Here is a 23,166-nt window from a genome sequence, read left to right as displayed (position 1 = left end):
GAACAATCACATCCCCCGATCTGCTGGCAATGCCCCTACTTATACACCCCAAAATGCCATTGGCCTTCTTGGCAACAAGGGCACACTGTCGACTCATATCCAGCTTCTCATCCACTGTCACCCCTAGGTCCTTCTCTGCAGAACTGCTGCCTAGCCATTCGGTCCCTAGTCTGTAGCTGTCCATTGGATTCTTTCATCCTAAGTGCAGGACTCTGCACTTGTCCTTGTTGAACCTCATCAGATTTCTCTTGGCCCAATCCTCCAATTTGTCTAGGTCCCTCTGTATCCTATCCCTACCCTCCAGCTTATCTACCACTCCTCCCAGTTTAGTGTCATCCGCAAACTTGCTGAGGGTGCAATCCACACCATCCTCCAGATCATTAATGAAGATATTGAACAAAACCGGCCCCAGGACCGACCCCTGGGGCACTCCGCTAGATACCAGCTGCCAACTAGATATGGAGCCATTGATCACTACCCGTTGAGCCCGACAATCTATCCAACTTTCTACCCACCTTGTAGTGCATCCATCCAGCCCATACTTCTTTAACTTGCTGACAAGAATATTGTGGGAGACTGTGTCAAAAGCTTTGCTAAAGTCGAGGAATAACACGTCCACTGCTTTCCCTTCATGCACAGAACCAGTTATCTTAGCATAGAAGGCAATTAGATTAGTCAGGCATGACTTTCCCTTGGTGAATCCATGCTGACTGTTCCTGATCACTTTCCTCTCATCTAAGTGCTTCAGAATTGATTCCTTGAGGACATGCTCCATGATTTTTCCGGGGACTGAGGTGAGGCTGACCGGCCTGTAGTTCCCAGGATCATCCTTCTTCCCTTTTTTAAAGATGGACACAACATTAGCCTTTTTCCAATCTTCTGGGACTTCCCCCGATCGCCATGAGTTTTCAAAGATAATGGCCAATGGCTCTGCAATGGATCAGCATGAACTACACAAATCTACTGATGGGATCAAGTTATATTATGGTTTTCCTCTTCTTTTAAGCACATACATGCCTGCTATAGCATAACAACAGCCCTATGAGCCTGGATTGTTCTGACAGATGAATAATGACTGGATACTTGCCATTAAATGAAATTACAGTGGGAAACCTGGAAAGGATCCAGAATGTTTTGGCTTTAAAGCAGATAAAAATATGCTTTCCTTTACACAGCACTGGAGAAAAAGTACAATTATGTATCAGGTTTGTAGGTACTGTATTTTTAATTAAAATGCAAAACACAGGCTTTAACACTTTCCGCAGCACAATAAATGAAGTGACAGCATTATATGTCTAATTTTACTTTCCACTTGCTCTCTGAAGTGCTTAAACCTCAGAAAAATTACTTTGCCACCTATGATTTCTGTTTGTGTATGTGACATGTGCAGATCTTTGTCTTGATTATTTCTTGTATTGTGACTACTTGAAAAGGGATTGGGGGAAAAAGAAAGAGAAAGAACTGCTATATGGTTTGGATGACCTTTGCAGTAAGAAACAGCAGCTATATTCAAGCCTCGATTAAATAAATACTTCCCTGAGGTTCCATTGTGGGAACTCTAAGGAGAGAAAAGATGGCCAGTTTCTTTGTCCACTCAAATATATACAGGGAACTTAGCACTTCATTATTTCATGTTAAAAAAGAAATCTACATTAGGACACATTAAATTGCAACAGAATTAGGGACTGGATGGCTCACGGGGGGCTACCAAGCTCGTCAACTGTAATTCACAGTGGTTTAGTTCTGTTAGATGGTTATTTCGTGTGGTTTGTTATAACTTATACTACCTTAGACAGTTAGCTAGGTATTTACTAAATAAAACGGACTCATTCCTTAGCTATGCCAATTCTGTGCCCAGCACAGTTGAGGGGGCAAGTGACATCTCTACACCTCTTATCAATAGACTGCGGCCTGTCGGTGGTTACTCTAGGCCCTGGTGCCACTTACAGCAGCCTTAGAGCAGTTTTATTTTTAAATTTTACTTTACAGTAATAGCTCCAGCAGTACATGATTGCCAAAGCACAGCAGCGCTCCAGCAGGGTCCCCACCCGCTCAATATGCCTCTTTCTCTGGGGACATCAAAGCCTTCCAAGGTGCTTGGGGATTCCCCTGCACTGGGGACTCCCTAGGAAACTGATAACACAAACTTTTTCTGCCTCTTGGCCCCACCAGAGCAGCAGCCAGTGGCAGAAGATTTGACGCAATATCTATTTTTAGAAGTATGTTGTGATATAGCCTTTAGAAATCCCGGTCACTGGTTCAGTAACTCAGTTTAATGAATGGGAGTGTGGTACCTCTCAGCGGGGGCTGCCAAATTCATGATACATCCCAGCAGGTGCCCAATTTGATGCCAAGTACAACTGAAAAAATCAGCTTTCTGACAGGAAAGAATTGGAAAGCAGAGAGCTTTGCTGAAAATGGAAAAGCTGGTACTTGGTATCATAAAATTGTTCAGATGGCTACTCTTTGTGTGAATAGTTAAATTCATTGTAATTATTCAGACACTTTGAAAACCCTTGTTTTCAGTGGTTAGCTCCTTATATTAGAGTGATTACGACTTCTACTACACTGGAGTTTTCCTTCAAATTTAACTTATGTCATACCCAACAGAGGTTCAGTAGCCTAGATGCAAAAAGTTGGTAGTGTCAGTCCAGTTACTAGTGGACAGGTGTCCAAATCATAGGACACAAATTGCACCCCTTGATGCATAAGGATTGACAATGGAGAACTCCCTTCTCTCAGTCTCTAGAGGTGGTCCCTCTAGAACAGTGCTTTCTCAAGCTACCTGATGTGGGGGACTGGTCATTTTTTTTCCAATGTGCACGCAGACCGGCAGCTGATGGCTCGCGGACCGGCACCGGTCCGCGGACCACCACTTTGAGTAGCACTGCTCTAGAACATAGTTGAGTAATAGTATATGGGGAAGCATCCACTGATGCTGCCAATTCTGTGTACCTGTCTCAGGATAATCAGAGGATTGTAGTCTCCAGGGCTGTCAATCTATCATCTTTCACCAGTACTAAATTCATACATAATAAATATCTTAAAAATAAAACTGCTTTTTATTCTAAAGCAATGGATTTCATTACCCACAGGAATCAATAGAAAGCTGCACTAATAGTAAGGGAGAAATAGTGAAGCTGCCTATTAAATACAATGTATTTTCTCCTGCTGACGTGAAATCATTTCTCTCCTGTGCAACTGTAAAAACAAATATTACATACTTACTTAAAGAGTAGGATCAGTGACCAGAATAGTATTCTGGTGACCCCTGCTGGTTACATGGTGGAAATGTGTGGGTTTTCCCCATGTAAACCTGTTATGTTACCTTTCCAATCTTGTCTCTTTCCATTTACTTTAAAACACGGTACCATATAATGTTTATTTTTTCAGATATAAGATCAGTAAGAATATATATCTACTAGTGCCATTCAATCATATACATCAAGTCATTGCAGGATGAGTCATTTATGAGAATCACTTAATGGTGGTAAATTTAGAAGCATTACTCCACTTTCCTTTCCCCCACCCCCTTTAAAAATCTATCTACCCATTTGCTTTAACCCTTATTACACTGCTTGGCAAAAAATAATATTTAGAACTAATTATTATCAAAGATGAGCTAAATGAGCCCATGTATCACATTCAGATTTTTTAAATGGAAAGAGATCTCATTGTATTCAAAATGTTAGAATAATTTGTCTTTGAGTCCAACCTTCAATTAAGAGCAATTAATATGCACAACTGATTTTCAGATACTTATCTAGGGAAGCATAATAGGGATTGAAATAGCTTTCTATAGCACACATGGAGGAACTGGCATAAGACCTTTATAATAAGAAATAACAGTTGTACAGTGGTTTTAAAAGATTTTGTACTTTAAACTGTAGTTATAGACACAATATTCAAAAGTAAGAATCTAAACTGCTGTAGAATATGGTCTCATGGTTATCAGAAACTTTTGGTTAGTTATGTTACATCTACACACTACAAGTACTAGAGCAGCACAGCACCCCTATAGCACTGCAGTGTAGTAGGGTTGCCAGGCGTCCAGTTTTTGACTGGAACGCCTGGTTGAAAAGGGACCCTGGCGGCTCCGGTCAGCACTGCTGATCGGGCCACTAAAAATCCGGTCGGTGATGCAGCAGGCTAAGGCAGGCTCTCTGCCTACTCTGGGTCCGCGCAGCTCCAGGATTCGGACGGCATGTCCCTGTGGCCCCTAGGCACAGTGGCGACCAGGAAAGCTCCGCGCATTACCTCCACCCAGGGAGCCATGGCCAATGGGAGCTGCAGAGGCAGTGCCTGCAGACAGGGGCAGCACCTGCAAAGCCGCCTGGCCACTCTGTGCCTAGGAGCCAGACATGCCGTCTGCTTCCGGGAGCCATGTTGAGCCAGGGCAGGCAGGAAGCCAGCCTTAGCCCCGTCACACGGCCAACTGGGAGCCATCTGAGACAAGCACTGCCTAACTGGAGCCTGAACCCCCACCCCAACTCCCTGCCCCAGGTTGGAACCCCCTCCCAGACCCTAACTCCCTCCCAAAGCCTGCACCCAACCCCTGCCCCAGCCCTGAGTCCATACCTTGCACTTCCCCTCCCGCCCCTGCCCCAGCCTAGAGTCCCCTCCTGCACCCCAAACATCTTATATCCAGCCCCACCCCAGAGCCTGCACCTCCAGCCAGAGCCCTCACCCCCTCCCACACTCGAACCCCCTGCCCAAGCCAAGTGGAAGTGAGTGAGGGTGGGGAAAAGCGAGCAATGGAGGTAAGGGGGATGGCGCCTCAGAGAAGGAGCAAGGCAAGGGTGTTTGGTTTTGTGCAATTAGAAAGTTGGCAACCCTACAGTATAGGCACTTGCTACAGTAACAGAAAGGGTTTTTCCATGACTGTAGTAAATCCACCCCCTTGAGAGACGGTCACTAGGTCAATTGAAGACTTTTTCCACCAACCTACAGAGGTCTATACCAGGGCTTAGGTCAGTTCAGTTATGTCTTTGGGGATCTGAATTTTTCACTCTTGAGCAACATAGCTAGATCGACCTAAGTTTTAGATGTATGCCAGGCCTTAGAGAAAGACAACTTCCAGGGCTGCTGTCATTGTCTATCTGCAAGTCATTAAACCTCACGGATCTTCAATTTCATTTATTGAATTTATAAATTATAATTTATAATTATACCTACCTCCCAAAAGTGTTACTGTGAGGGTTAATATTTGTAAAACACTTTGCTCTCCTACAGTATCTCTGATCTGAGGTTCTCAAAGAATTTTATCAAAATACAAACTGAATTTTAATCTTGAATCAGAGTAATGATTTCTTAAGTGTAACTAAATTTGGAGGGGTGGGGGAATATATAAGTCAAAGCATATACAAACATTAAGCATGCTGATACTATGGTAATAAGGGCGATATAAGTACCTAGCCTAATTTCTAAGTAATTTTCAAAACTTCTGTGGGGTACCACAGTCCCCGTATTATCCCCATATTCTAGAAAAGGATACTGATGCAGAAAAAAATTAAAAATACACTCAAGACCACAGAAGAAGTCTGTATCGGAACTAGCATTAGACTTCAGGAGGTCTTTGCTCCCAGCTTTGTGCTCAGACTACAACTATCTCTAAAGTGAAACTAACAGTGGTCTTTAGAGCCCATGATATAATCTTACTGGTCCCTAAAGGCCAGGGCATAAAGGTACAACTGCCAACTTTATGACCCACCAATAGGAGCCATAAACATGTCTCTTTCCCTGGGCTCCATTATTAAATTTAAAATCCAGCCTTAACTTGAATTTTCATGGAATCTGGGACAAGAGAGAGCTAAAAAGAAACAGGTTTTCTTGATGACAAGAGTGAGAACCAATTATTCTTCTGATTGAACCTATGGAGCTAGAGCACCCTCATTTACAGCCAAGGCATGTGAAGACACAGAATACTGCACAGGTCATTCATCTAGGAGTGTCAACACATTCTAATAAAGGTCAATTACTTTTCAGGTGACAGACCTCAGGCAGCAAGAGATAAACGAGGACCCAAAGTATCTTTTCATGCAAAGGAAATGGGTTTTGGAAATGAGTCTTTCCAGATTTAGAGATACGTCTAGGCAACTTAAATTTGTTACATTTCCATTAGCTTTAAGAATAGACTGTCGTTTAATTATTAAAATGTCAGCCCTGAATACCCACCATAACAGTTCCTTGTCTTTCATAATTTACTAGTAGGAAGAAACATAAGAATTCATACCAAATAGCTTGTAACTTTATCACAGTTCAGGGCTAGCTGCACTTTTGACACTGCTCTGGTCTCTCTCGGGGTACAGGCCAGCCAGGTTTAGGCCTTGAGCTTTCACCGCTTTGAGGTGAAACATGTGACTCTCCCACTCTTAGAACTGGGGCCCTGGGCTACAGCCCTGTGTGTACCACCTCTAATTACTCTTAACAGGTCCTGCTGGACTCATTACCTGCAGTTCTTCCCTTTGGGAGCTGCGACCAGCAGTAAACACAATGACCCAAATAGCTTTCTTTAAAACAAAGTATTGTTTAATCCTAACAACAGGAACACAGCATAACAAGAGAAAGAATTTTGAAAGCAATAAACCAGTTTATACACATAATTATCTTAGGCTCATCTGCACAGCAAGTTACTATTCAGCAAGCCTGGATATGAATCTATAGCTCACCAGCTTGCCACACAGTAACATCCTATGTGGATGCTGTTGCAGTACAGCGAAAGTCCCAGAAGGCATCTTGGTGTATTACTACTTCAAAAGTGTAATATATTAAGAAGCACTCCGGGACTTTCATTGAACTCTAACAACGTCCGTATGGAACATTACTGTGCAGCAAGCTGGTGAGTTGAAGATTCATAACCTGGTTTGCTTGCTGTGTACAAAAGCCCATATTTTAAGAATTAGGCAGGCCTATTTTACCCAATTTTCCCAACCCTCTGGAGTCTGGGTTTCAGTCTGCTCCCCAACACTATCTGCCTAAGTCTTCCCCTTAACTATCTGACCTCCTCAAGAATGTGTCAGTCTCTTTAAACCCTTTGATCCCCTCTCCCGCTCTCAGGGTTGAAACATTCCTGGAAAATACAATTTAGCAAGCCCGGGGGGGGTGGGGGGGGGGGGGAAATCTATCCACCACATTACAGCCAATGGCTCCAGCACTGTCCATCCAGTTTTTGCTAATAAATATTATCTGAGCTATTGCTCTCTTCCTCCTACCTGCAGGTAAACACTCTCTTTGGTGAATTAACCCAATTTAGTCACACAATGGAGCGCCTCAAAATAATCACAGAGAACCATATAAAACATAGTATTCATAATCATAGGCAGCTCCAAATCTAACACAAACATGTTGCCCCCCTAAAGCCATGAAGCCTGATTTTCAAAGGTGCTAAGCACCCACTACTGCAACTGAAATCAAAAGAAGCTGCAAGTACTTAGCACCTCTGGGGGAAAAATAAATCAAGCCCACAGTGTGAAAGATCACAAGATAATGATTAGGACAGCTAAGGCCTTGTCTACACTACACAGTTTTGTCAGCAAAAGGCAGCTTTTGTCGACAAACCAGTGTAGGTGTTCAAACTTCAATGCTCCTCCCACCAACAAAACTCTCCTGTTTTGTCAACAAAATAAAACCACTTTGACAAGAGGCGTAAAGCATGTTTCAGCAAAGTTAGATCGACTAAGTGTCAGTGTAGAGACTGCGTTCGTTCCTTGCCACATCTGGCTTCCAGGAGCTATCATACAATGCCCACCGTGATAGCTCTGCTCACTATTTTGAACTCCGCTGCCCTGCATCCAGCTACACAGGCATACACCTCCTCCCAAAATTTTGAAATTGCTCAGCATGCAGAGCTCACATAGCTACTGCCCAGCTGGACACGCCGGCTCCCAGCAGCAAACACACTCCTGCTAGGACCACAGGGAAAGGGGTGAATCTCCTTGGTCTTTGGGAAGAGAAGGCTGTGGGAGAACTCAGAGGGAAGATTAACACTGAATCCTGTTCTCCCCAGCACTAGGACCACAGTGGCAGGCAGGCAGGCAGGGTGGGTTGCTGCTGGGGCAGAGGTGCGGGAGAGAAAGACTCCTGCTGTGCTGTGAAGAGCCAGGGAGGGACGTGGGGGCTGATGTAGGGGTGTCCTCCTTCCCCGCCAGCGTACTGGTCTCCACTGAGCTGGGGTAGGGGGTGGGGGGACACCAGCCGTCAGTGCTCCAGCTTCTGTCTCAGAATTGGTTGCTTCCGGCTGCGGTCTGAACAAGTGTTCAGGCTGGTGAGTGCTATACTTAGAGACAGGGTGCTGACACACTCACTCTCCCCCAACACACACACACACACACTGACTCTCTCTCTCTCACACACACTCTCTCCTCCCCAACACACACTTTCATCCCCCCTCCCCTCCACACACACACACTTCGGAGGGCTTCTTGTGTTAGTGTTCAGCAATGTCAGTTTGGTCAAATTACTGAGTGCTACTTTAAAAAGTGATTTAAAATGTGTTACTTTTCGGGCGCACACAGCAACCATTACAAGGTCCATAGCATGATGCAAACAAATAGGGCCAGGCTCACCACACACACATTACTGTGGCTCAGTGTTAATATGCTCCTTCAAGGCATTCCCCAGATGAATAGCCTCTCCTCCTCCCCCATTGGGCTCCTCTTATAGCCTTGTGTTCATAACACACAGAACAATATTGAACAGGAGTGCAGGATCCGCGCTTTCTGTCAGAGACAGCTGGGTTGCAGGTTACCAGAGCAGTTGAAAAGCAGCAAGCAATCTAGTAGGATGCTCATGGAACAATGGAATTGAGAAAGCGATGCTGTACCTGCCCCCATGAGGCACTGCAAACACTTCCCAAAGCACCCTGCAGCCAGTTGCATACTGGGATAGCTACCCACAATGCCCTGTTCTTGTGCTGCTATTGGGGATGCACTTCACCAACACAAGAAGCCTAGTGTGAACATGCAACAGCGGTTTAATTCCAGTAGTGGTTGTACATCAGTGTAAATTGCATCAACAAAACTCCAGTGTAGACAAGGGCTAAATGTTCAGCTTAATGATTCTAGTGTGCCAAAGATGGGGTACATACCCTCCCTTAAAGATTCAAATAAAGTTTAGTTAGCACAAACTAAAGTTTCACATCACGCTGATAAGGCACTATTACCACATACAGAGGTTTCTTTCTCAAAACACAGTTTAAATTCAAATTGCCATAAGAAATTGGGAATGTAATAACAGAGATTCCACAACACCTCTGAAGTTGTCTAGGATTTCTATATTGATAAATCATTCCAAAAATCATTTGTGATATTTCATGAGAATCTAGTCATCTGTACATTATTCATAATCTACAATATTACTTGTCCATTACTGTTTTTAAAAACACACACACGCTCTCAGAAGCGGAGTGCAAAGATGCTTCTTGACTTGAGAGTTAAGAATGTATTTACAAAAATACAAAATATGTTAACAGAGTAGCTTAGAGGTAGTTTTCAGACTGTGACCAGTGAACCGGTGGTCCATGGAACTTGTCCTTGGTAGGTAGCAGAAAGAAACATTTTTGAGAACAAGCAATTTGTGGATGGGGTATTTGGTAGAGAGTTGGCATCCAGTAAATGATCCTGCTCTTACAAAATAGTCCACATAATGAGTTGGAGAACCAATGCACAGCTCACTAAATTTGTCATTTTAGATAATTGTCTCTCACCTTCCTTTTTTAACCATTTCACAATATTTCCTTCCTCCATCGTAGGAGACAGTGCAGGCATGAGTATTTTAACAGCAGGACTACCTAGAAAACAAGACACTGGAATTAACCACTAAAACCTCTGCTTATCACACAATTAATACAGTTGAGATCCCTAAGAAAGGAAAGAAATGAGAGTTAAAAGCAAAATGAGTGAATGGACAAACAATCCAAGGAAATAAAAAAAAAATCCACCCTTGTTCTGTATTGTGCTATAGACTACTGAAAGAGAAAATTATTACATTTGTAAAGAAATACTTATGGAAGAATGCTTATTTATTCAACAGCAGAGATAAAACAAGATGTCTTTTTTTCATCCTTTCTGAATACAATGTGGACCTTTTCTGCAAAGGGAAAATGTTCTAACAAAGATTTAGTATGCTTGCAGGCTATAAAGATCTTGCAGAGAAAGAGTAAAACAGAGTTCATTTATTCCTTAAAGTCTCTGTAGATCCACATCCAAGGGGTCATGATCCCTAAAGCACATGAATTGTAAAACTGAGTTGAAGTTATACATGGTTCATGCTCCCAGAAAGTCTACAGTGCAGAAATATAGATAAATTTGCTCCTGACTTCTATTCCCTAATTAGTTCTCTCTTGTTCCAAATCAGTCATAGAAACTGACCTGTCTTTGCTCTGGTACTTAAATTATTTAACTTTAGCATTACTCATTATTTTAGCATTTGTAAAGTGAATCCAGAGACTATTCCTGATCAAATTTCCTTTTGTGGCTGTATCATCTACAGTAATTGATAATCTTTCTTTCTGATAACTGCTGGTCTGGGACTAGTACTTAGAAAAGTTACTGGTCCTGAGAATATTTGTATCAGTTTGCCAAACCCTTTTTATCCTTGAGAACATGTGAAATAGTGCACCTCACAGCTTGGGTCCATGGCTTTGTTTACTCAAATATTTTGACTGTGTGATCATATTATGGACCCCCAGAATTAGAAATTCTCTCTTTATTGACTTGAAAGATTTCATAAAATACACAGACTTGGTTCCAGTTCTAACAGTCTGTTTTGAGACACTGGCCTCAATTAGTAAATCAAACCTTAAAGGCTGAGAATAAAACATGGTAATAAGAATGTGGTTTAAAGTTCTTATGTTATGAACATCCAATAATTAATTAAGGTTCACCACAACTCAGTTTCCACACAAGCATTTCTTTATTAGTCCAAAGGCCACTTGGTGCTGGCTACACCCAAAATACAAATATAAGCATATATACCTTAGTAATAAAAACAGTTACTGTATAAGCATTGACCAAATACACACAACCAGATCTGGGCCAGGAGATACTTTCCCATTATGGTGTGGCTCCAGAAGGGCAAGGAAAAGCTCTGACAAAAACCTAGAAAACACTGCTGCTTTATATAACAAACAAGTGATGTCTTTGATGGTTAGTGGACCTTCACTAAAGTAAGCTGAAACAGTTTAGGGCTGCACTCTGTTTTCTTCAAGGATTTCCCCTTATTTCACTTTGCTGCATTTTCCCCCAGCTACTGGACTAAGCATTTCTAACCAGTTATTTACTGCACCTGGTGTCCACTTAACCATGTTTTCTTTATTTCTATAGCTTAGCCCAAACTTTAAATAAGATAACACTATGAGTTTAACACAAACAAACCACATTTCTCATGAGTTTATTCTTTTTGGTCACATACTTCAGGCCTATCACTCATGTTAAAATCCAAACAATTTAAAACCACTTAAAATGCCTAATGTGGGCCTATACAAATAGTAATGAGTGGACAAACATCACAGAAAAGCAGAGATCTCTAGCTTTCCAGTGATATATAGCATTTATTTCTAGCCATGGTGGTTCAAAAATACCAGATGTTAAGCCTGGTCTACACTTAAAACTTATACTGGCATAATGATGTGAGTTAGGGGTGTAATTTTTTTTTAAAGCTACTATATTATAAGGCCTAGTGTAGATGCACTTATACCAAAATAAAAGTGTTTATGTCTCTCACAGAACTTTCTAGCATCACTAGGAACAGGACAACCCTTATGAAAAGCTGGTTGGGAGCAGGGGAGGAGCTGGCAGGTCCTGAACTCACTAACCACTCCTTATACCTTTGTATGACACCACCATCACCGCACTTTTACCGGATTTTTCATCTGGAAACACAAAGTGTTTTGCACAGGTGGGTTTAAGTATTATCTTCATATTATAGATGGAGCAACAGAGGTCCAGATCCTCAAAGGACACAGGCGTTGCTCTGCTCAGCACTGCAATACCTAACCCCTAGACGCCAGCTGTCTAGTGGAATCCTCAGTCCTGAGATAGGTACCCAAGCTTCCCACACAATTCATAGAGAAAGTTAAGGACCTAAGACAAGGATCTTCAGAAGCCACCTAACCTTGCCAGGAGCGGGAGGCCCAAGAAAGGAGAGGAGCATGGGTGTCTAGCAACTGACACAGCAAGTCTGGCTAACGGGAGGCGCTAATCTCCAGTCTATCACTCAGGATCCTTAGCTGCGAATCCTCTCCTAGAGTTAGGTACTTAGGCCATGTCAGCTGCTTAGAGAGCCCAGTGTCATAGCAGCCCAATCATCTCTCTCTCTCTCACCATTCTCACACTTGCCTTCCATTTCCCTGTGTCCCTAGCTGTTTTTTGTGTGTAGGTGCTCTGCATCTAGACCTCCTACTGCAGGGTTTGACAGGTATAAGGCATGCTGAAAGCACACCTACAGGTTTGGGCACCACTAGCAAAAGAGACATTCCCCTACCTCCTAGTTTAAGAATTTTGCCTTGGCGTCTCTGGGACCTGAGCAGCTCGTTAGCTGTGAGACAGCGTCAGGGCTTAGGCAGCTCTGTGAACGCCAACTGGTGGAAACTTGGACACCATGGTCTCATCCTACAACTTTACTGTCCAAAGTGGAAAGTTAGTATAAGCAGAGCAAACAGACTTTTGATGTCATTTTCTTAAGGCTGCTACAATCACTTTTGGACCAGATCATACAGTCTTAATTTAATTTAAGCAATAATCCCAGTTGTTTATTACAAACTATTATGAGAGTAATTCCCCTTCACCAAAAACAAATCTATACTCAATAATCCTGCCTTTGTATTAATAATACCTAGCATTTATGTAGCACTTTCCAGATTCAAAGATCTGTACAACAATTAGCTAATTCTCACAAGATTCCTGGGAGGTAAGTAGTACACCTATTTTATAGGTGGAGAAACAGACACATTTCAGTGACTTGCACAGAGCTTCACTATGGTGGTAGTGGAGCTGGGATTAGAACTCAGGAGTTCTTGGCTCCCAGTTCCATGCCCTGTCCACCAGACCATGCTGCTGCCGTCACTCATATTTTTATAGCCATCTACTGTTTATTTAGGGCCACATCTAAATCTACCACCAATTATATTTAGAGAATCAATTTAAAATGTTTTTAAACACAAACCAATTGCTAACTTGAAACCATCACTGAGGCCATAACACTTCCACGTTTGGTGACCATTTTAACTGTTATGTTCCTTCCAGACATAAGATTTAAATTAATGGATTTGAAAAATCCTGTGGATTTGCACTGCATTTTATCTTCCAAAGCGCTGGTCAGAACTTTTATGCTCACTGCTTATATTGTTTCACCTGCCTTGACATGGGTACAGGAAGCACTTTGTCAAAACAGAAAAGCTGCAGTGAACTAGAGATACAAGTGCCTCAGCATCCTCAGCATATTACCCAGTCAGTTGTAAAGAAAAAATTTACTACGCTTCTATATCAGTGCAAACATAACACAGTAATAGCTGAGATATATTAAAAACTAGAGTGAAGTACTACATTAGGGGACCATTTTCTTCTCTCTGTGAAAAAAATGCACCAGTGTCTTCACTCATCAGGGTTCTAGCCCTATACTGCATTTAATGAGCAGCCCTACAGCGTTTTAGCATGCCCATTACCTGTTCAAATATAAATGTAGTACAAACCAATTTGCTGCTATTATGAAGCAGATCTAAGCTTCATTACTTTGACTAGTCTACATATGGCATTGCTGGAATTTCATCTCAAATCTCTCTGCTTATGGGAGCACATTATGTGAACCAAAGAGCTATAGTAGAGGTTGGATCAATGCCAGAATAAATTACCCAGTCATATTTCACTTCAGCTCCTCTCTCTCTCTCCCCCCCGCACTGCGCATCTTCTATATTCCACGAGGGTCAGACACAGCTAATTCCCTTAATACTAGTGTTCATTAAAGTAACATTGTTCAAACCACTCTAAAGATAACACACTTGCACCATCTGCAGGTTAGACAAAATACATATACTATGGCATGTGCACCTCAGGAAACATTATAGCAAGGCTAATGGCAAGAAATGTTAATACTGCAATTACGGATTACATGAGAAAGTGTGCTTCTCTTAGGGTACGTCTACACTACCCACCGGATCGGCAGGTAGTGATCGATCTATCTGGGATCGATTCATCGCGTCTCGTGTAGACGCGATAAATCGATCCCCGATCGCTCTGCCGTCGACTCCTGTACTCCACCGCAGCGAGAGGCGGAAGCGGAGTCGACGGGGGAGCGGCAGCAGTCGACCCCACGCCATGAGGACGCGAGGTAAGTCGACCTAAGATACATTGACTTCAGCTACACTATTCTCGTAGCTGAAGTTGCATATCTTAGGTCAATCCCCCCGCCCAGTGTAGACCAGGCCTTAGATTGGTACAAAACGGGTACAATTTGAATTAGTCCATTTTTGTTCTAGAACCTGTTTTAAGAAGTCTTCAGTTGTCATGGATATAACAGGAAAATCTTTAAATAATTTTTTCTATCATAAACATTATTTAAAGTTCTAGTCTGACTTTAAAGGGCCTATGATATGTGATGCAGTGTAAAGGCACAAAAGAAATGGATGTTGTGACTCCCTAACTAGCACTTGCTGACTATCTGCAGGCAGATGTTTGATCACAAGGTACTGGCTCTCCTCCTTTCCTATTGCCTAGTCACATTAACAGACAACTGAAAAAGCATTACTTTCCCATATAACGTCCCTTTGGAACTGCAGTAATAGTTTATCTGACCATTGGATTGCCAGGCGTCCAGTTTTCAACCAGAACACCTGGTCGAAAAGGGACCCTGGTGGCCCCAGACGGTACTGCTGACCAGGCCGTTAAAAGTCTGGTCGGCGGCTCAGCCTGGGCCGGGGCTAAGGGCCTGCCCTGGCTCCATGCAGCTTCCAGAAGTGGCCAGTATGTCCCTGCAGCCACTAGGCATAATGACAGCCTGGGAAGCTCTGCACGCTGCTCTCGCCCCTAGTGCCAGCCAAGCAGCTCCCATTAGCTGGGAACCACAACGAATGGGAACTGCGGGGGAGCACCTGAGGGTGCGAGAGCAGCACACGGAGCATCCCTGACCGCCCTGCACCTAGGGGCTGCAGGGACCTGGCAGCCACTTCCTGGGAGCTGTGGTAAGCACTGCCAGGATCCCGCATTCCCTCCTGCACCCCAAAAGTAATCTACTCCAATCTCCTACACTGAAGCAGGACCAAGAATACCCAGACCTTCCCTGACAGGTGTTTGTCTAGCCCATTCTTAAAAACTCCAATGATGGGGATTCCACCACTTATCCTGGAAGTCTATCCCTATCATTCACTATCCCTATTGTTGATAACGGTTTCCTAATATTTAACCTAAAACACCCTTGCTGCAGATTAATCCCATTACTACTTCTCCTATGTTCAGTGGACATGGAGAACAATTGATCACAGTCCTCTTTATAACAGTCCTTAAAATATTTGAAGACTTATCAGAACCCCCTCAGTCTTCTTTTCTCAAGATTAAAAATGCCCTGATTTGTTTTGAAACTTTCCTCCTACGTCAGGTTTACTAAACCTTTTATCATTTTTGTTGCTTTCCTCTGGATTCTCTCAATTTGTCCACATCCAGAAATGAACACAGTATTCCAGCTGGAGCCAGTGCAGGGGACAGCAAACAATTACCTCCCGTATCTTACATATAACTCTCCTGTTCATACACTCCAGGATGATATTAGCCTCTCTTGCAACTGCATCACACTGCTGAGTCATATCCAATTTGTGATACACTATAACCTCCAGATCCTTTTCAGCAGTACTGAGGTAGAACCTCAAAGATACGAACACCAGAGTTACGGACTGACTGATCAACCAGACATCCTGTGAAACTGCAAGTAACTAGTCAGGCAGCAGCGGAGACCAAAAAAAAAAAAAAAAAGCAAATATTGTTCTGTGTCTGTATTGCATCTCAAAGGTAGGCACATCTGGGCTGCCTGTCCCCACTCCCATCTGCAGGGCAGCCACTTACATCTAAGAATGAAGATGCTGGGGCTGCCAGCTCAAGGCAGCCGCAGAGTAGGAGCCACTCTGACACTAGCAGCCTGTCAGGTGCACAACAGCCACACTCTGGTTTCCAGCAGCCTTGCTTACTACTTTCAGAGTGACCGCAACACACTTCCAGTCCCGGATTGCTTCCAAAAACGAGTGTTCTGCACTGCCCAGCCCTCTCCTGGGCAGTTCAGATATTAGAGGTCCATTATGCCTGTAAGGGGTCAATGTACAACAGTTTGCTACTTTAATTGGAGTTACCAAACAGTTCAGTTTAAACACAACACTGATTAGTTGTGACTACAGAATAAAAAGTGTATTATACTACAAAGAGATAGGTTTTAAGTGAGTACAAGGCATTAAAATCAGAAATGGTTACAAGAGAAATACAGATAAAATGCTTCCTGGTAGGTAAGACACAACTTAAACTAGACTTGATTCAAGATAAAATTCTTACCACATGTTCCCAGCAACATAGTTGACCAAATTCTCAAGTCAGAATCTGCCTTGAAAGTCCAAAGGGCTGGTTCCTTTGTCTTTTTAGGTGAAAGTGAGTGAATGAGAGAGAGAGAAAGAATCCCTGGGGTGTTTTTACCCCTAACTTTTATAGTCCAGTCCCCTTTGAAGTGGTTTCATCTAAGGATTACCCCTCAAAGAAAGTTTATTCAAACAATAAAGAAGGTGAGGTGTAGTCTGGTCATGAAGGTGCTCTCCTGCTTTTTCTTCTCCTTTGTATATGTTGAAGTGCAGATTTGCCTCATCTCCCTCTTGCTGTCTCAAGGACCTTGTTTACTATGTATATGTAAATTGAGGTAAACACACATTCCTTTAAGATAGCCCCAGTTAGGCAGGAGTGGTTAAGTAGGTCTATGTGGGTTTGAACATGTGCTATCAACATCATACAGGGGAAAGTTATAACTTCACATATAGTGTTGTTGCACACATTTCACCATGATATTATTGACCAGCAAGTTATTAGTTTTCAAATGGTACCTCAGAAGGCATATTTTGTACAAAGGTTATTACAGTTGTGTATAGGGTGTGAATACAGGGGAGCATTGGGTCACACCCACCTTCTAGTAATTTCATCTCGACCACATTTCCCTTGTTCACGTATGAGAATGTCATGTGGGACTATGTCAAAAGCCTTACTAAAAATCAAGATATCTCACATCTACTGCTTCTCCCCTACTAACCAGGCCAATAAACCCATCAAAGAAGAAAATTAGGTTGGCTTGGCATGATTTATTCTTGACAAATCCATGTTGATTAATACATATAATCCTATTATCCTTTAGGTGCTTACAAATTGATTAATAATTTGTTCCAGTATCTTTCCAGCTATCAAAGTTAGGCTGTCTGTTCTATAATTCCCCTTTTTAAAGGGAGGCACTATGTTTTCTCTTCCCAAGTCTTCTGGGATCTCCTCTGTCCTCAATGGGAGCATACTTCTTTGTAACTATACCTGAAAGTTGGTGAACTAGGGCATTAAACACTGAACATCACATCACACATTTACAAAGTATTACTAATAGGTTATAGTGTATTTTTATAAGTATAAAAACTCACCCAGGCTTGAAACGCATCCAATACATCTACTAACCAGAGACTGATATACCAGGTGAGAGAAGGACACTACCAATGAGGTTGAGAAATAACATCCTGGTAAGAAACTCATAGTTCCTGGGAAGGGGGAGGAATATAGCCCATCAAAGTACTGCCTCTTGACCCTCCTTGGGGTTCCTTCTCATCATTTTCTGGCTAGTAGGTGTGTCATAAATTTGAAAGTCTTTCTTCCATCTTATATACAGAATTCTCTTCTTCCCCACAGTCTATTTTTGGGTCTTCCTTGCCAGTGAATAGTCCCATTACCTGCCAGTAGAGTGGCTCCTAACTTTCCTAAGTATCAGAGTGAAAGTGACATGATTCTTGTCAGTTTTACCACTGACCCTCCCCAAAACATACCAGAGTCTTATCAAATTTTCTCTGCTGCTACTTGAGAAGCAGCAGAAAAGCTGTACACATGTAGAATCAAGTAGACAGGAATACTACCTTTGCAACCATAAGTGATAGAAACCTAATAATTTTTTTTTAAATGAAAACTTGCATTCTGCAGAAACTGATGACTGAGAGAACTCTGACAGAACAGTCCAGAAGAGAAATAAATACTCCGTCTTGTTTTAGTAATTTTCACTGTATTAAAAAATAATCCACTCACTGGTGGCAAGAACATGAGCTGATTTTAGAACAGTTAGAGCAAGGGAATAGGAGTTGTGGCCCTGTTTTTGTTCTACTAATAACTTGGTATGGGACACCAGGCAAATTACTTTGTTTCCTCTGTGCTTCATTGCTCCAGTGTCTCAACAAAGCTGTAAAATAGGGATATTCCTACTTATCCTTATCACAAGAGAATATGAGATTTAATCTAAAATTGAGTTCTATAAATGACAGAGTTTTGAGATCCTTTGATGAAAGGTGCTATTGTAAGTGCAAAACACAGGTCCTGGCAAGTGAAAAAAGACAAAGGTAGAAAGACTTGTCAGCTATTTTAAAATGCAATTTGAAAATTATATATTAATCTGAGCTCTTATTTAAGAAAATCCTTGCATGTGGTTTGAAATTAAAAATTGTTCATTTTACTACAGAATTTACAGACATACACCCCAGAAAATGAGAGATGTCAGAAAAAAGCTTCAAACCTCAACAGAAACATGCATTACCCCCCTCCCACCCACACAACAAAAAATTAAATGCTGTCATTGAGGCAAGCAATATAGCAAGTAGGACTAGAAGCAGGAATCCTTAATCAGGCAAAACACAGTGAACTGAAGTTTTGCCTAGGTAAGGACTGTAGAATAAAGTCTATAGGGATAATCAGAAATAAGTGAAATTAAATTCATAGATCTAAAAAGCTCCAAGTGGCTTCGCTGTGACTCTCCCACTCTACTTCCACTCCTATTTAAATAAGCAGCCCCCATCACCGCTGTCTCAATTCCTTTCCACTTTGTCCGTTATTCCACCCATCCCCTTTATTCCCTGATCACTTAATGATTTTCACTTCATTTGTCCTTTTCTGATCAGAGTGCTCAGTTCATTAGATGTCTCACTGAACAGATATTTTAAAAAAATAGGTATCCTGTTAAAAAAACCCCGGTACCTATGCTTACCGGAATTTTGAGAACTAATTAAGGAGTCACAAGCAGCAACTCCAATGTTTCAGAATTTGGGGGAGGAGAGTTTAAATAACAAAATATTTAGAAATTCTGAAGTTGTTTCAGCTTCACGGTGGTCTGAAGGCACCATTTTTTGGCAAAATTTCACTGTTTTTATTGAAATGGTCATTTTCCATAAAAATTTGTGAAAAGTTGAGCAAAACCCAAAATATTTCGATAACATTGACAATTTTGCAAACATTTTCAGTTCATAAAGATGAAAAATTTCATTCAAAACTTTTCAACCAATGTCATCTCTAATCTACAGACTCCTCCTCCTGCAGTACTGCTAGAAAACTTCCCAATAACTACTACCAGGTTTAAAAGATGCTCATTTTAGCTGAAGACCAAACTCTGGCTCAAAGAGACAGAGAGCAAATTCTGGAGTCAGGAATCCTCCTTTCAGGATGAAAGGTTGCTTCCATTTTTAGTCCTACATTTGACCCTGTAACTTGCACAGAATACTTTCTTTTGTTTTACAGATTTTCAGACTTAATCTCACACTAAACGATTTTTTTTTTTTGTCAGGAGCCAGGAGCAGAAAAATGGATGGAGGTAAATCACAGAAGGAATTTGGGAGTTAGAGGACTTTGAGAAAGTACAGCTTTAGTTCTTGAAGACAGATCTCAGTATTCTTTAGCCACTCAACTCAAAAGCAGCCACAACTATCATTAGAAAATAGTCTAAACCCGTTTGCCATATACTTTGTCCTCTAGACACCAAGCTTGGTGCCACACCACCGTCTTCCTTTCTTCCCAGGCCTTACATCCCTCATCCTATTTCCACTGGCCAAACAGAGCATCGCTATCCACCCCCTTCATTCTCTTCCACTGGCTAATCATGAAGTCCACTCTGCTTCTCCCCCATGCCAACCCTTCACACCCCAACATTACTGCCCACTCACTTCAGCAGGTATCCCATGGACCCTCTCCTCTGTCCAGATCACCTACTCACCACCATACCCAGCTTGCAGAGATACTCTGCCCTAACCACAAGCTCCTCGCAGACACCTGGCCTCTGTCATTACCATCCCCTTTCCTTGCCCCTGGAAGTCAGTGCTGTCCTCCACACAGCTGCAGCACAGGCAGCCAACTAAGAACTACCTGTTTGTGACTGAGGCCAAATACTCACCCAGCAGCTCGTGGCTCCTGTGCAGAAGCCTCCAGCCGCCTCCAAGGCGGAGAGAAGCACAAGCCCCCGCGACTAGTTTCCCACCCAAGAGTAGTTTGACCATCCCTTTGCTGCGGCAGCTCAGCCACAAGGAGGCTGCCATCTTGCTCTCCTCCCACCCAAGGCTAGGGCTGTCCAACTCACTGCCTGAGAAAAAAAAGATACCCGCCCCCCCTTCCCCGCCCGGCACACACAACAGCTGTCCCACCCCTAATTGTCTCAACAGAGATAAGCACCCCCTTGCAGCCAGGGCTACTGTGTGCTCCGGTATGGCGGAACCCGCTACCCCGCCTACAGAGGGAGCAGGACTGGCTACCTCCCTGCCCAAAGACACACACTTCAATTCAAAACCCGTTCTCATCAATGCAAGCCAGAGAAGCGTTGTCATTTGTGTCGAGCACCTGGCTAGGGCAGGGCTTCAGGTGGGGTGTAGGATTTGATTTCCCCATAATACCCGTCTTGTTTCAGTATTGCCAAACCTGAGCGTTCAAAAATCATCAGTCAGAGCCCCAAAATAATGTGATTACTTAGAAAGACTGTTTTTTTTAATAAGAAAATTGGGGTTTGTTTGCTATCCGGTGTATGAGCCGTGGGGTTTCCCTTGGATCCCTTGCCCAAGCTGTCCTTCGCCGTGACAAAACTTTTTTTTTTTAATGACAAGCGAGATTCACACCTAACAACCACCACCTAACTCCAGAAGCCGGGCATTTAAAGCGAACCCCACGGTACAGTCACAAGCGTTGGCCACCGTGGTTGGTACTTTGCGCCGTGGCCCCACCGCACGAAGAGGGGTCCGCGGAGGATCCTGCCCAGGAGAGCTCAGGAGCTGGGTCTAAGACGAGACACAACGGCTGGACAGGACAGACCGGGGCCTGCGCCTGCCAGCCGGGATACACAACGTGAGGCTCCTTCTGCCACCTCCTTCTTGCGTACCCAGGTGCCAGCTGCCTCCACATCACCGGGCACCGGTGCCCGGGCTCATCACCCCGGTCTCCGCCTAGGTCAGGCCCCCGCTGGGGGTTACGCCCAGACAGATACTCCGGCCACGGGTCTTTTCTCTCCCCTCCCCGGCGTGTTGGCCGCTGGAGAAGGAAGCGTCTCGCCCCCCGCTCTGCGTCGGGCCCGGGCCTGGGGCCGCCTCAGCCACTCGGAGTCCGGGCTGGGCGAGAGCCGGCCTCAGCCTGGGGCATGGCCCGGGGGGCGGGGTTCGGGCTGGCGGGCGAGGCGCCCCCTTGCCCCGGCGGGGATCCGACTGCACCTGACTCACGGCGCCGCCCCAGCAAGCGGCGGGGACAATCCCGCCCTGGGGCTGCCCCCTCCCCGCCTGAGCGGGGACCCTGGGCTCCCCGCAGCCGAGTCCCTGCCTGCGCCGAGGGCGAGGAAGGACCCGGGGTCCTCCCCGGCGCTGGCTGGCTCCGTGTGTCCAGACAGCGCCATGGCTGCGGCGGGGGGCGGCTTCGGCTGCCAGCGCGGAGGCGGTTGCGTGGCCGGGGATGCGCCGCAGGTAGGCGGCGGGGCCTCGGCATCTGAGGGCCGGGGGCCACCGCGCGGGGCCCGGCTTGGCCGCGTGCGCGGAAGCGCTCAGGTGGTTCAGGGACCGAAAGCTCAGCGCTCTGCGGGACCCAGCTCTTGAGCTGGGAGGCTCCCAGGCCACTTTATAAATGGCATCGGGAGTGGTTTTATCCCTCAGTGACATGCAGCCTGTAGTGTATTAAACTGCTCTCCACAGGAATGTGCTACTGGTAGCAGTTACTGATACGTAGCGGAGTGTAAGAAACTGCTGTTTTGTAAAACTGCTACCTGGTGTAGCAAATGCCTACAGGGAGCAGTTTCTTGCACTATAGTGTGTGTGTAGGAATGTGCTATATGTAGCAGTTATTGATAAGTATAGATTGTAAAAAACTGCTACTTGATGTAGCAACCTAAACCTCCCTTGCTGCAATTTAAGTCCATTGAGTCTTGTCCTATTCTCAGAGGTTTAGGAGAACAATTCTTCTCCCTCCTCTTTGTAACAGTCTTTTACGTACTTGACAACTGTCGTAGTTCGGCGTGGTGTGATCACCTGCGCTGGAATTAGGTGAGGGCACAGGAGCAAACATTCCTAACTCTTCTGAAATGGCAATGGAATCTTTTAATTACTTAAGGACCTCTGTTCTACTAGCTAAAAGGTTGCATGAGCAACAGCAGGGAACACCTCAATAATATTCTGTCACTGAATTGGTACTGACTGGAAGGGAAGAGTGAGTTGCCTGACACTTTCCTGCAGCAGCTGAGATTTCTCTGGCGGTCACCCATCAAGTATTGATTGACCTACCCCAACTCAAGATCTGTCAAAATGAAAGCCTGATGTGGTGCATTCATAGTAGTTAAATAAGGGCCATAACTAAGACTAAGATTTTGTCACAGATATTTTTAGTAAAAGTCATGGACAGATCACAGGCAAAAAAGAAAAATTCACGGAAGCTATGATCTGTCCGTGACTTTTCCTGAAAATACCTGTGAAAAAATGGGGATCTGCCGGTCCCCACACAGCCTGAAGTAGGCAGCTGTGCAGAGGCTAGGAGCTGCCTGCAGCTGCTGCAGGGAACCCGTGCTGCCTGCAGTTCTGGGGGCTCCTCCGGCTCATGGCGACTGGAGATTCCCCCACCAGCTTCAGGAGCCCCCACTGCAGCAGCCAGGAGCTCAGGGGTTCCCCCGCAGTGGCCAGGAGCTCAGGGG

At 44.0% G+C, this 23,166-nt stretch overlaps 2 protein-coding genes across 8 annotated transcripts in view; one reads left to right on the top strand and one right to left on the bottom strand.

Moving 5' to 3' along the window:
- Positions 1-20,600, bottom strand: part of PDHX (pyruvate dehydrogenase complex component X) — a 100,206-nt gene extending 79,606 nt beyond the window's left edge. Inside the window, exons 1-2 of one of the 4 annotated variants that reach the window (XM_048855646.2) lie at positions 20,410-20,600; positions 9,704-9,787 (exon numbers count right to left, since the gene is read on the bottom strand). In XM_048855646.2, the coding sequence (XP_048711603.1) occupies positions 9,704-9,787; positions 20,410-20,551 (226 nt within the window). In that variant the 5' untranslated portion in view covers positions 20,552-20,600. Of the gene's footprint in view, positions 1-9,703; positions 9,788-16,046; positions 16,499-16,523; positions 17,596-17,635; positions 20,385-20,409 lie in introns of those variants that run through there. The other 3 variants (XM_048855647.2, XM_048855648.2, XM_048855649.2) reach the window with 3 other exon arrangements.
- Positions 20,601-21,555: 955 nt separating this feature from the next.
- Positions 21,556-23,166, top strand: part of APIP (APAF1 interacting protein) — a 98,524-nt gene continuing 96,913 nt past the window's right edge. For 3 of the 4 annotated variants that reach the window (XR_012668923.1, XR_012668924.1, XM_048855653.2), the window contains exon 1: positions 21,558-21,952. Coding sequence is in view for 1 of the 4 variants with exons in the window: in XM_048855653.2 (XP_048711610.1) it covers positions 21,884-21,952 (69 nt within the window). In the remaining 3 variants the exon portion in view is untranslated. Of the gene's footprint in view, positions 21,953-23,166 lie in introns of all 4 variants that reach the window. The other variant, XR_012668925.1, reaches the window with a different exon arrangement.

This window comes from Caretta caretta, chromosome 6 (assembly GCF_965140235.1).
Source record: "Caretta caretta isolate rCarCar2 chromosome 6, rCarCar1.hap1, whole genome shotgun sequence".
Lineage (NCBI taxonomy): Eukaryota > Metazoa > Chordata > Testudines > Cheloniidae > Caretta > Caretta caretta.
This window is presented reverse-complemented; position numbering and strand designations above follow the sequence as displayed.